At 43.3% G+C, this 13,459-nt stretch overlaps 1 protein-coding gene across 2 annotated transcripts in view; it reads left to right on the forward strand.

Annotated features, from left to right (window-relative positions):
- CCDC93 (CCC complex scaffolding subunit CCDC93) overlaps positions 1 to 12,884 on the forward strand; it is a 110,831-nt gene extending 97,947 nt beyond the window's left edge. For both annotated transcript variants that reach the window (XM_075933242.1, XM_075933244.1), the window contains 2 exons: positions 8,441 to 8,554; positions 11,795 to 12,884. In XM_075933242.1, coding sequence (XP_075789357.1) covers positions 8,441 to 8,554; positions 11,795 to 11,848 — 168 coding nt within the window. In that variant the 3' untranslated portion in view covers positions 11,849 to 12,884. The remainder of the gene's footprint in view (positions 1 to 8,440; positions 8,555 to 11,794) is intronic.
- Positions 12,885 to 13,459: the final 575 nt, after the last annotated feature.

Here is a 13,459-nt window from a genome sequence, read left to right on the forward strand (position 1 = left end):
TGGAAAGTGGTTGAGGACTGCATTCTTCCATTATATTAATGGAGGAAGTGTGGGGTCAGGGATGGAGGTTTGGTGCAGAAGGGAGCTTGGGGTAAGGGATTGGGGTGCAGGAAGGAAAGTGGGATCTGGGAGGGAGTTTGGGTGAAGAGGCGGTTGTGACCCGGGACACTGGACTGGCCAGCTACTCATTATATGATTTAAAGTAAAATAAATTCATAGAAGTGGCTAAGTGGACAAATAAGGGCCTGAAGGTTTCTGACCACTGAGAGCTTTTTGCATATTTGTATACAGGAGGTGGGGGGCAGAGGGTTTGGATACGTGGAGAAGGGGCGAGGAGCTGGAATGGCAGAGGCAGGCTCTAGCCAGGAGACTTACCTGACTGACTCCCGGCCAGCAGCCAAGCACATTTCTCAGGCAGCCAGGGAGCCTGCCAACCTCTGAGTGGTGCTTCATAGATTCCTGTTGTTCAAACAGGCAGCTCCCATTGGCTGGTTTCTAGCCAGAAACCAACCAATGGGATTGTGCTGGATACGGGGATAGTGCCTGAAGTCTTCCGCCCTCCCCCTCCCCCCCCGGGTTCAAAGGTTAAAAACAAAAAAAAAAAACCCAGCAGCTGCTTTTCTGAGTGGGTGGGGTGTAGCAAGCAGGGTGCCTATCTAGGGCTCCCCGCAGTGTCTGTGGGCTGAATCCAGTGGCTTGGCAATTTGGATGCGGCCCATGGGATGTGTTTTGCCCAGGCCTGCACTAAGAGCAAGAATCACATATTGAGTGTTACAGATTCTCCATGACGTTTTCTTTTTATGAGCTCCATAATCACACAGGAACTTCCAGATATTAATATGATGAAACATATATATAGAGAGAGAGAGAATATGGATACAATGGAATTTAGTTTAGCATGAAGCTCTTCTGGAAAAATGGAGAAATTATAATTAGCCACTATCCTGGACGAGATAAGTATGTCAGTACTTGAAAATTTGCAGTGAACTGTCTGTCTCCAATTATTCAGGCATTTTGTTTTTAATAGAATGGGCGAATTCTGCATAGCATAAATGGTAGTGTGATTGGATATTTGCTATGGTTTATGTTTTCAGTAGCAAGCCCATTGACATAATTTGATTTTGTGGCACTTCTTGAGATTATGGAAATATTTCAGAGCAGCATATTTTTCACTCATAAAAATGACAATAATTTTGCCTGTTTGTTTTGGAAGGCTGACAAACTCTTTAATGACACACAATTGCTGCAGTGAGAACCCCAGAAAACTCTAAAAATGACAACAATTGTTCAAAGTTGTTGTTCTTACTCCCCCTCTACTACTCCACATTGTTTTTAATAGATGGCAGCTGTGAAAATCAAAGGGCTTTTGTGGGAGAGGGAAAGGTAGCCATATTGATATCTCTTGTACTTCTTCCTCCATCTATTATGAACGATCCCTGGCTTCTAAGACCATGCAAGCCCCTACTGTTTGTTTCCACTTACGGGGAAAAAAAAGTTTGGCCATTTACTTACCCAGAGAAACAGATGTAGACTCAGATGACTGTCACTGGTTGGTGACAATACAAAATTTTCAGCCACTGTGTAAGAGAAGGCTGTGAGGTCTCAGACCTGCTTCATTGAAGGCAGAGGTAGTGTTGCCATTGAAGCCATTGTGAGTAGATAAGGTCCTGAGAGAACTCATTCTCTCTCCTTAGGTTGCCACCTTGACAGCTGCCTCTTAGCCTCATGGAAAATAGCAAACAAATATGGTTTTATGAGACTGTGGCTTAACCTGGAGTCTCTATAACTTGAAGTCTTTAAATCATGATTTGAGGCTTTAGTAACTTAGAGGATTTAGCCCTATTACAGTAGTGGATGATGGTCTGTGTGCAGGAGGGAAGACTAGAGGATAATAGTTCCTTCTGACCTTAGAGTCTGAGTCAGTGAGAACTCATATTGTCAGTAAAGAGACACAAAAATGGCCTGTTGTTCAAGGAGTAGTTTAGAGCTGTGGTTCTCAAATTTTCTGGTCCGCTCAACACATTTCTGTGGACCACCAGCCATAATGACAAAATAATGCAGGAGCAGGCTGAAGGTGGGGATCTAGGCAGGAGGAAGAGTTCAGGAGCGGGAGAGGAGTGAGGCTGTGGAAGGTCTGGGCATGATGGGAAGGGTGCTTACCTGTCTCAGTGTCCCCCTGCCGCTGCTGGATTCCAGCCAGTGGGAGCAGTGGGGGGAAGCGTCCAGGTGAGTGGGGTTACCAGGTAGTTTCAGAAAAAATACCAGACACACTTGATGGGGGGGGGGGGGAGGAAGGACCAGCCGGGAGGGGGCAGGATGGGAAGCATGGTTGGTGGGGGCAGTAGGGCTGGCCGGGAGGGATTGGGGGGGGGGGTCAGCCGGCGGGAAACAGGGCTTGTCACGGGAGGATGGGGTGGGGCAGCAGGGCTGGCCGGGGGAGATGGGGAGGAGGAGAACTGGCAGGAAGCAGGGCTGTCTGGGAGGGGGCCGGGGGGAGCGGAGCTGGCTGGGGGGAGAGCAGGAGGGAAACAATCAGCTGGCGGGGAGTGGGACTGACTCGGGCACATGCAGATCCCAGGGCGCTGCCCGTCCTGCACACGGTCCTGACAAAGCATGAGCAAGTCCGGCTACAGCTCCACAACGTGCTTGAACAGCTCTCAGGAGCACGGACAGGGCTTCTCCTCCTCCCTGAGTAGTCACTCCTACATCAGATGCAACCAGTCTCACCCAGCACCAATCGCGCCCCACCTCCCAGCCACTCCCCCCCGCCCGCGCCAGGCTTCCGTCGGGCGCCCAGCTGGAAAACCAGAAAATACCGGACATTGCACATGTCCAGTATTTTCTCAAATTTTAACTGGACAGAGGGCTCAAAAACCAGACTGTCCAGATGAATACCAGATCCCTGGCAACCCTACTTGAAGTGAGAGGTTTCCTGCACTGCCGTTCCCCCAGCTGGAGAGAGGAGTCGTCACTTCTTCCTCCCACAAGCCGGCTCTGACCTGTGAGGCTCGGGGTCGTCCTCCTCCCACCCCCACACACACAGTGGGAAACCAGTCCTTGTGCTACAACCTTGTGGGGGAGGGGAGAAGGGCAAGACAGTCATAAGAACATAAGAACGGCCGTACTGGGTCAGACCAAAGGTTCATCTAGCCCAGTATCCTGTCTGCCAACAGTAGCCAGCACCAGGTGCCCCAGAGAGGGTGGACTGAAGACAATGATGAAGCGATTTGTCTCCTGCCATCCCTCTCCAGCCTCTGACAAACAGAGGCCAAGGACACCATTTTATCCCCTGGCTAATAGCCTTTTATGGACCTAACCTCAATGAAATTACAGGCAGTCCCCGGGTTACGTACAAGATAGGGACTGTAGGTTTGTTCTTAAGTTGAATCTGTATGTAAGTCGGAACTGGGGTCCAGATTCAGCCGCTGCTGAAACTGATCAGTTTCAACAGCGGCTGAATCTGGACGCCAGTTCTGACTTACATACAGATTCAACTTAAGAACCCCAGGCATCCCCAAGTCAGCTGCTGCTGAAACTGATCAGCGGCTGATTCCAGGAAGCCCGGGGCAGGGGCTTCCTGTAGTCAGCCACTGGTCAGTTTCAGCAGCGGCTGACTTGGGGACGCCTGGGGCAGAGCAGCTGGGGTGCTGCTGGGTTGGTCCAGTAGCGCCGCCGCTCCTCGACGCTACTGGACCAACCCAGCAGCACCCCAGCTGCTCTGCCCCACGTGTCCTGATTCAGCCGCTGCTGAAACTGATCAGCAGCGGCTGAATCAGGACTCCTGGGGCAGAGCAGCTGGGGTGCTGCCAGGTTGGTCCAGTAGCACCAAGGAACGGTGCTGCGGGACCAACCGGCAGCGCCCCACCTGCTCTACCACAGGCCTGGGGCTTTGCTCCACGTCTCCCTGGTTTGCTGGGGGGGGGGGCCACTAGCTGCGCCCCCCCCAGCAGACCAGGGACACGGGGAGCAAAGCCGCAGCGGCGGCGGCAGGGTGCAGCGCCTCAGAGGCTTTGCCAGAGCAAAGCCTCAGAGGCGCGGGACCCCTCTGCCTCCCCGGCTTTGCTCCAGGTGTCCCTGGTCTGCTGGAGACGGTCCCCAGCAGACCAGGGGCACCCGGAGCAGCTTTTCTCGCCCTGGAGGTCGAAGTAGCGGGACCGCTGCCCTCTGGGCGGTCCTGCTGTCTGCGAGCTCCGGGGCGAGAGAGCCCCGTTCGTAAGTGCGGATCCGACATAAGTCGGATCCGCGTAACTCGGGGACTGCCTGTATCTATCTTCTCTTTAAACTCTATTATAGTCCTAGCCTTCACAGCCTCCTCTGGCAAGGAGTTCCACAGGTTGACTACACTGTGTGAAGAAGAACTTTCTTTTATTAGTTTTAAACCTGCTACCCATTAATTTCATTTGATGTCGTCTAGTTCTTCTATTTAGGGAACTAATAAATAACTTTTCTTTATCTGCCCTCTCCACACCACTCATGATTTTACATCATATCCCCCCTCAGTCTCCTCTTTTCTAAACTGAAAAGTCCCGGTCGCTTTAACCTCTCCTCATGAGACCCGTTCCAAACCCCTAATCATTTTAGTTGCCCTTTTCTGAACCCTTTCCAAGGTCAAAATATCTTTTCTGAGGTGAGGAGACCACATCTGTACACAGTGTTCAAGATGTGCGTGTACTATAGTTTTATGCAGGAGCAGTAAGATATTCTGGGTCTTATTTTCTATCCCTTTCTTAATAATTGATAGCATCCTATTTGCCTTTTTGACCGCCGCTGCACACTGTGTGGAAGTTTTCAGAGAACTGTCCACAATAACACCAAGATCTCTTTCCTGATTTGTCGTAGCCAAATTATACCCCGTCATACTGTACGTATAGTTGGGGTTATTTTTCCCCATGTGCATTACTTTACACTTACCACATTAAATTTCATTTGCCTTTTTGTTGCCCAATCACTCACTTGGTGAGATCTTCTTGGAATCCCTTACAGTCTGCTTCTGTGTTGACTATCCTAAACAGTTTGGTATCATCTGCAAACTTAACCACTTCACTGCTTACCCCTTTCTCCAGATCATTTATGAATAAGTTAAACAGGATTGGTCCCAGGACTGACCCTTGGGAGACACCGCTAGTTACCCTTCTCCATTCTGAAAATTTACCATTTATTCCTACCCTTTGTTTCCTGTCTTTTAACCAGTTCTCAGTCCAAGAAAGGACCTTCCCTCTTATCCCCTGGCCATGTAATTTACACAAGAGCCTTTGGTGAGGGACCTTGTCAAATGCTTTCTGAAAATCCAAGTATACTATATCTACTGGATCCCCCTTGTCCGCATGTTTGTTAACCCCTTCAAAGAACTCCAATAGATTAGTAAGACAGGATTTCCCTTTACAGAAACCATGTTGACTTTTGTCCAACAAATTATGTTCTTCTACGTGCTTCACAATTTTATTCTTTACTATTGTTTCGACTAATTTGCCCGGTACTAAAGTTAGACTTACCGGTCTATAATTGCCCGGATCGCCTCTAGAGCCCTTTTTAAATATTGGTGTCACGTTGGCTACTTTCCAGTCATTAGGTATGGAAGCCGATTTAAGGGATAGGTTACAAACCACAGATAATAGTTGAGCAATTTCCCATTTGAGTTCTTTTAGAACCCTTGGATGAATATCATCCGGTCCTGGAGATTTGTTAACATTAAGTCACAGACCATGCTTTAAGAACCACTGATTTAGAGGAGTAATTCCCAACCTTTTTTATACCGGAGACAGGCAAACCCATTCACAAACTTTCAGTGGACCAGTACCATTTTATTTGAATATTTGCATGTTCATTATGCAAATAAAATGTTACTGATCCACCGAAAGCCCCAGCTCCAGAACCCCCCAGTGCCAGACCCCATCCCAAACGCCTCAGTGCCAGCCCCCTACTCCTTAGAGCCCACTACCACCAGCTACCCCAGTATCAGCTTCCTGTTTCCAGAGCTCTCCCCAGTGCCAGCCCTGCTTCCATAGTACCCCCACTCCTAGCCCTGCCCCCAGATATTCCAATGCCCCTCAGTGTCAGCCCCTGCCTCTTAGAGCCCCTCACTCCTTAGTACTAGCCTCACCCTCACACCTCTCCCAGTATTAGCTTCACCCCCAGTGTCATCCCACTGTCTGAGAGCCTCCCACCCCCAGAACCTCCCCAGCACTAGCCCCGTCCCAGGAGCCCCCACCCCTCCACCTCTCCAAGTGCCTGCCCCACCCTCCTTACCTAGCCCTGCACTGCCTCCCAGTCACCAGCTGAGTGCTGCTACTCAGGTCACAGCTGCTCTAAGGTTACTGTGCCAGACTCCATGCAGCCTTCCTGCTGCGCAGCAAAGCGTTCTTCCATGGCTGGGATGCGACGCTGCCCCTGCTTGATGCTGGTTGGCTGAGAGGCGGGGCAGGACACGCTTCTCCTGCAGCCATGGCAGGAGCGGTATACCCCAGCCCCGGTAGCCAGAAATCCATGGCCCAGCCAGCGGTTGTGAACCGCTGGTTTAGAGGGTACAGAACAATGGCTGATCTTCTAACTTCCACTGTAAGCATTTTAGATATTGGGCATGGTAAAGGGCCATCGCCCCTGGAGACAACTTGGCAGGCCCATCTCCTCACCTTCAACTCCTCCATGTCCTCATGTCAAGCCAGCATGGGAATTTGTGAGTTGTTTGAGTAGCTTCCCTATGGGCTCTCTGAACCACTGAAGAGTATAGGTAGCTGTGTCTGTCATGCACATGTGCACACTCTTTGCCTCACGGCAATCTAATGTGCAAGCAAAAGAGACACTGTTCCTTTTCAGCTGTCCTTCCCCTGAGATGAAGTGAGCATCAGTCCACTTTGCTTGCCTTGTGTTTTCATTATAATTGATAGTGTTTAGTTTTATAACTTTTTATAGCGCTTCCGTTTATTTTTGTGGCCTTTCTAGAGCTTTTGTTTTAAGTTTCCCAAAAAGATTTCTTTGTCCTTTTTCTGCCCATCCCACTTCTGGAAATTGCCTTGCTCTCCCACTGGGCATGTCCTAAATTCCCACTCACGAGATCTATAGAGCTGCTACATGGTCTTCAGTTCATACCTTCACTTCCCATTATGCTATTACTCAGCAAGCCAGGGACGATGCCTTCTTTGGTTGAGTGCTGTTGCAATCAGTGGTTGGCTCCAACCCCACCTCCTGAACTGCTGCTTATGAGTACCTAATTGGAATACACATGAACAAGCATTTGAAGAAAAAATGATTATGTACCTTCCTGTAATTGTTCTTCAAGATGTGGTTTTGATGTGTATTCCAGTACCCACCCTCCTACCTCTCTGTCAGAGTAGCCGACAAGAAGGAACTGGGATGGGGGGCAACAGGGCTATATAATCTGCACCAGGGAGGAACAACTCCAGGGGGTACTCAAGCCAATCCTACAGATACTGCAATGGGAAAAATCTTCTGTCAACCATGCACACATGCAGGTGCACACCTAATTGGAATAGACATGAACAATGCATCTTGAAGATCAGCACTTATGGAAAGGGATGTAACTGTTTTTTTTAATTTTAAAATAACAATAGCACAAATTGCAATGCTTCCTCCAACAGCTCAGTGAATTATAGCAGCAGAAAGTGCCTCTGATGATGACTCTTAACTGGGTATTCTCCATGTTCGCCACTGCCCAGTTCTCCACTGCCTGGCATATTGTGTGATCCCTTATTTTTGCGCAAACTGCTACCAAATCAGAATGACAGTGCTACATGCCCACTTTGAACAGGAGTATACATAAGAAGGTGGAGACTCGCCCCCCCCCCCCCCAGTGTCTCCTGCAGGAACAGATAAGAGAGAAATTTTATATACAAACTATATTTGGAACATGAAAAATGCTATATTTTTAAATACCGTTTCATTTTACTTACAATGCTGGCTCATTGGCTGGAGACAAGATGCATCAAGTAATAAAATACTTACATTAAAAATATCGGAGTACTTATCTAAAACTTTTGTTGCTGACGCTTAGAACGAGACTGATTTAATTTTCCTACTAAATTAGCCAGATTAATATGTGATTCTTTTCCCAAAAGTTGATAGATGAGGGAGGCAACCACCTTAGATACTAAGTCACTACTCCATTAATAACTTTTTGTTTAAAAAAGATTTTAGGTGTCCTTAACTTCAGTTTCAATAAATTGTCTGCCATATTTAAATGCTATTCAGGAAATAAGGTTGTGATCTTACAAAGATGTGTGCATGCTTAATATACATTGTAAGTAATTCCATTGACTTAGTGTAAGTCTTTTCAAGATCTGGGTCTAAATATTTATTGGATTGAAGGAAGCAGTCCAAGTCCTTTGTAAAGCATCTTTCTCCAATGTCTACTTGGAAATGTATTTGATGTTTCTGGTTTGTATTAAATTCCTGATCTTTCATTCTTTGTGCACATTAAAAACAGATAGAAAAGAAAAAACAAGAAAACAAAATGAGAAGAGACCAGTTAAATGACGAATACCTGGAGCTGCTAGAGAAACAGAGGCTTTACTTTAAAACAGTGAAAGAATTTAAAGAGGTAAGAGCATTTTTGTTTGTATTGGGTAGAGAGAATTTGATCCAATAAAACTACTGGTGAGTTTTTAAGAATACTCTTTGAAGTCATCTTGCTCAAAGGTAATTACTTTGAAAGGGATCAAAAATCATCTCATTGTTGACAGGAAAATATTTAGATATGTTGCCTTGCCAAGAAACAGTTTCACATCAGATAACTTTCACAAACCTGCTTTGGCTTATATATCTCAGAGTCAAATCAAAAGAGGGGTTAAAGCTCTCAGGAAACCACCAATATTTTTTTCCAGTTAACTTCCTGTTATTACAGAGTACTAGTCTTCATTGCTGGGACTCTCATAGAAGGGAACTAAACACCTTTCATTGTCTAATAAATGATTTTTTAAGAAATCATCATTCAGCTAATTAAAATCTCATCGAGGAAAACCCTAGTACAGGGATGCAATTTGGTTTCCAATGCAAAATATTTGAATTAATTAGAAAGACCTGAATTGCTTGTAAATTAAATGCAATCTAACTGTATAGTTGAATATAGTGAGGCTTTCAAAACCCTTTGTTGGTCTGCTCTGCTCCCATTGAAGTCAGTGGTGTTTTTACTGTTATTTTCAATGGGAGCAGAGGTTAGGTCCACACTTACTTTTTGCAAATCCCATCATGAAGATTTAAGCTATAATGGTCTATTTGTTTTATGCATATGCACATCATAGTGGCTCAGGTAAGGGTTTGTTTTTAATGTACTGTAACAATACCTGTTCCTAGAGGTAATCAGGATTGTTTTACTCTTTATCTTATCTTACTCCACAGAAAAAATACTACTTTTATCCATCTGTGGCTCTCTTGTTCTGTGTGAAGATTGTTGTCTCATCCTATGTATAGATTGTAAACTCTTTGGCTACGTCTATACTACGATCCTCTTGCGGAAGAGGAAATGCAAATGGAACGCTCATTTGCATATGTTGCGCGCTCATTTGCATTTCCTCTTCTTTTCCCTTTTGCGCAAGAGAATCAAAGTATTAGATGTAGCTTTTGGGTGCTGATTCTGGATGATATGCTGGAAAGATTTGTCAGATATATATTAATGGATGCTGGAAAGCATGCACAATTGAGGAAGTATGTAGGTCAAGCTTCCATATAGTGCTGACAGTGGACTAAAATATAGGTTTACTCCAGAACTCAACCCTTCTATAAAATGGGTATACTATTTAGCTAGTATACTATTGGGTATACTATTGTGCTTTGAGATCCTGGCATGCAAGCTACGGTAGAGCAGTGAATGTGATTTTCTACAATGGAATTAATGTGGAAATTGTGAAATATGAAAATGGAAGCTGAAGCAGTTTAAGTTTGCATTCTTTTGCATGTCATAAACTATGATTTCTCAGTTTACATAACATTTCTGCAGGGGGACATGCTGTGATCATCTGTACCAGATATGTGTCCTCGTTGACAAAGAGAGGAAATACTGACCTCTTAATATTTTTGGACTTGGGTATCTCTTTCATAGATAAGAGTTGTTAGATAAGTTAGAGGTATTTCAAATACTAAGCAATTCTTTAACTATTCAAGTTAACAGTACAAGAAATTTTAATTACGGTTTTATATCAAAGCTTTCCATTAGACAAACTGCAAGTTGTCTAATGGAATCTTTTTGCAAACCTATGAAAGGCACTCTAACTAGTGCAGCATGGAGATGATTAATACGTAGGAACTAGTTTGGCTGTGTTTCCTGTGGCAGTTGTTATAATAATGGACTAGGAATATTGATAACACATAGTATTTTGTGGCATGAGAAATTGTCTTTTGAAGAAAAGGGGAAGAGTAGTGGGTTTGTGTAGCGGTTCTTGTATTGTGTGATACCCATGTGCTCTGTGTGTATATTTTTTCCCTAGTAAAATAAGAGGAAATGCATGGTCTTGCCATCGAAACACTGTAAAAGTACTATTAATATTTCATTTATTTGGCCTTTCCGGAGCTTGCCAAAAGAGCACTACTGTGCAAAGGATATTGGGGTTTGCATGTTGCAAAAGGTTGCTTTTTCTGTTCTGTCTTGGTTTACAGGGGCTACGTCTACACTACAAGTTTTCTTGACAAAAAATATGCTAATGAGGAACTCATTTGCATATTTTCTGCCGATCCGTTTTTGCACTAGGGGTTTTTGCACAAAAACAAACAGTGTGGATATTTTCTTTTTGCGCAAAAAACCCTTTTCCCGCAAGATTGGTATACCTTCTCTTTTGGGACATAAGGACCTTGTGGAAAAAGGGGGTTTTGTGCAAAAAGAAAATGTCCACACTGCTTGTTTTTGTGCAAAAACAGATAGGCAAAAAATATGCAAATGAGATTGCAACTCATGCAAGTGAGTCCCTCATTGGCATATTTTTTGCTAAGAAAACTCATATAAACATAGCCTGGGTTACTTGCTCTGCCTTGCATCACATATCTCTGAGAGACGGATAGGTTGCCAAGCCACTTTTATTACTGTGATAGGTGTTTCTATTATCTCTAGCAATTAGATTTCCATAGAGACTGAAAAAGCCCTTCCATATCCGTTGACTTCTGAGGGAATTTTCACACAGTGACATGTCCTGTTTTGTTTTCTGGAAGATAAACATATTGAGAAGAGAAACATAATTTTTGACCTTGCAGTAGTAGTTCTCTGAAAATAGATTCTATGCAAAATGACATTGCATGACTCCAAATCTGGTCTCAGTGACCTTCATTTCAACTTACTTCAGTTTATAAGGAAAAAGATTTCATAACTAGCAGCACCATAAACTCAATTTGGAACTGACCATAGGGCTAGATTATTTCTGCTTTGTGCATCATAACTTGTAATAACATTCTTGCCATTGGAACAAAATTAACAGTTCCATTGATGATTTTATGAATTTAAAAAAAACCCCAAACTTCCAACTCATTATGTGTTGTCTTGAATTGCAGAGCAGGCAGGCACAAAAACTAATAAAATAATTTAGTGGCATTTTAGTGATGCCCTAAGTGTCTTAAATTATTCAGTTTTGAGTAGATGTCGCTGTAACTTAGTCATTTTATAACCATACTTTAGGTTGAGCCTGACCCATGTTATCATCTTTGTGTCACCAAAGGAGCACTAAAGAAGCAAATGGAGATCCCTTTTTCATTATTTTATGTCATCTCTCATAATATGAAACATTGTTTTGATGGTGTGAATATAGGTCCCATAACCGTTATAATTAACATTTAAAAATCTATTTACTTTTATCAACAGGAATGCCGTAAGAATGAAATGCTGCTCTCCAAGCTGAAAGTCATCTCTTCCTGAAGAACTCCTTTAGGCAGTGAATTTTGTAATCAAGTCCATAAATTGACTATTTTCTGTGGTAACAGTAATAATGGCAATGCGTAGCTACATGTATATTGCTATATAAGTCTTTATTTTTCAATCTGTATTCCGTTCTACATTATTTCTTCTAGTGGCCCTTTAATAATGATCACTTCCATTACACAGTGAAGAGTTAATGCAATTCAGTTAATTCAGGAATGTTTAATTTTATTTATTTGTTTTTCACAATGAGGAAGATAAGATTATTTTGTACTTTGGATTAAATACTGCACTAGTTCTAATTTGAGGAAGAAATATATATGTATTGTAAGCTTGTAACATACTTGAAAAAATAAATCCAGACACCATGAAGAGAGAGTATAGTAAAATGTAGCGATTGATAAATGTAGCCACGGGTGAAATGGTAGGTTTTTCACTTTTTTCACCTGCTAAGGAACCAGATTTTACTTCAGTTTTACATTTTAGCCACAGATGAGATTTCAGGCAATAAGAAATATGAAGCATGATGGTTAAGACTTAAGCAAATGAAAACATAACATGTATCATTCTCTAGTGTAAGAGTACAAACTTCTGTATTTTTATTACAGGAAGTGTAACTGTTGTATATACTGCTTTCTTGGAAACTTCAGCATTATGTACAGGGGGGTTGCTGATAAATAAATCATTCCAGACAAATCACATTTTAATCAATAAGACTTTTGAGTATAACTGGTTGGGTTGAAAAATGAATCTAGCTACACAAATTTACATCAACATTATTTGGTCCTGAAAATTTAGAAAACTTGTTGAACCCCCTTGTAAATTTTATATAACCTCTGTATACCGTATTTTATAGTTCAGACAGCTGCTTGTACAAAACAGGAAGTTGTTGGACTAGACTTGCTAATATATAACACATCCTCTTTTACTAAAGAAAAGAACCCAGTTCTTCATTATGTTCAGGAACATGGATGACAGTGCTATTAAATTACTTTCTATGGCAGATTAATGTGAAATAAAAATGTTTGGAACCCAATGATCTGCAGCGATTATAGTTAAGTATCTTTTCTTTAGAAGCCTTAATAGATTTTTGATAAAGAATGTGTAAGAACATTCACTGACTTATATAAACTCTTGTTCTTAATATCTCACAATCTGATGGGTATATCTTATTCTGCTGTGCCAGTTCTGCATATTAACCACACGAGCTGCCACCTTTTGTTTCTTGGTTCGTTTGTGTTTAGTAATAGGGTAGATTTCCTATCGTAATAGTCAGTGCAGGGTGCAGAACGGGGTATCTGTGTCACTGAAAGGAAATCTTACAAAGCCATCATCATGTAAGTCCTCATCCAACTCCCATTACAGTCAGTGTTCTTAGTACCTTTGGACGCTGCCCTACATTTAAGTGAGAGATCTTCGTAAACTTGGGATAGGAAGGTCATGGAAATTGTCTGGTAAATAGGTTTGAGATTTTTCAAAACCATAGGATACATGTTCAGTGGCACATATTGGCCCATCAACAAGCTCCTGAATGGGTGTCAGTCCATCCTAAAAACATGTACACAGCAAATCAATGTCTTCTACATTATTCTTATTGGCATAAGATTCTTC

This window comes from Pelodiscus sinensis, chromosome 7 (assembly GCF_049634645.1).
Source record: "Pelodiscus sinensis isolate JC-2024 chromosome 7, ASM4963464v1, whole genome shotgun sequence".
Taxonomy (NCBI): domain Eukaryota; kingdom Metazoa; phylum Chordata; order Testudines; family Trionychidae; genus Pelodiscus; species Pelodiscus sinensis.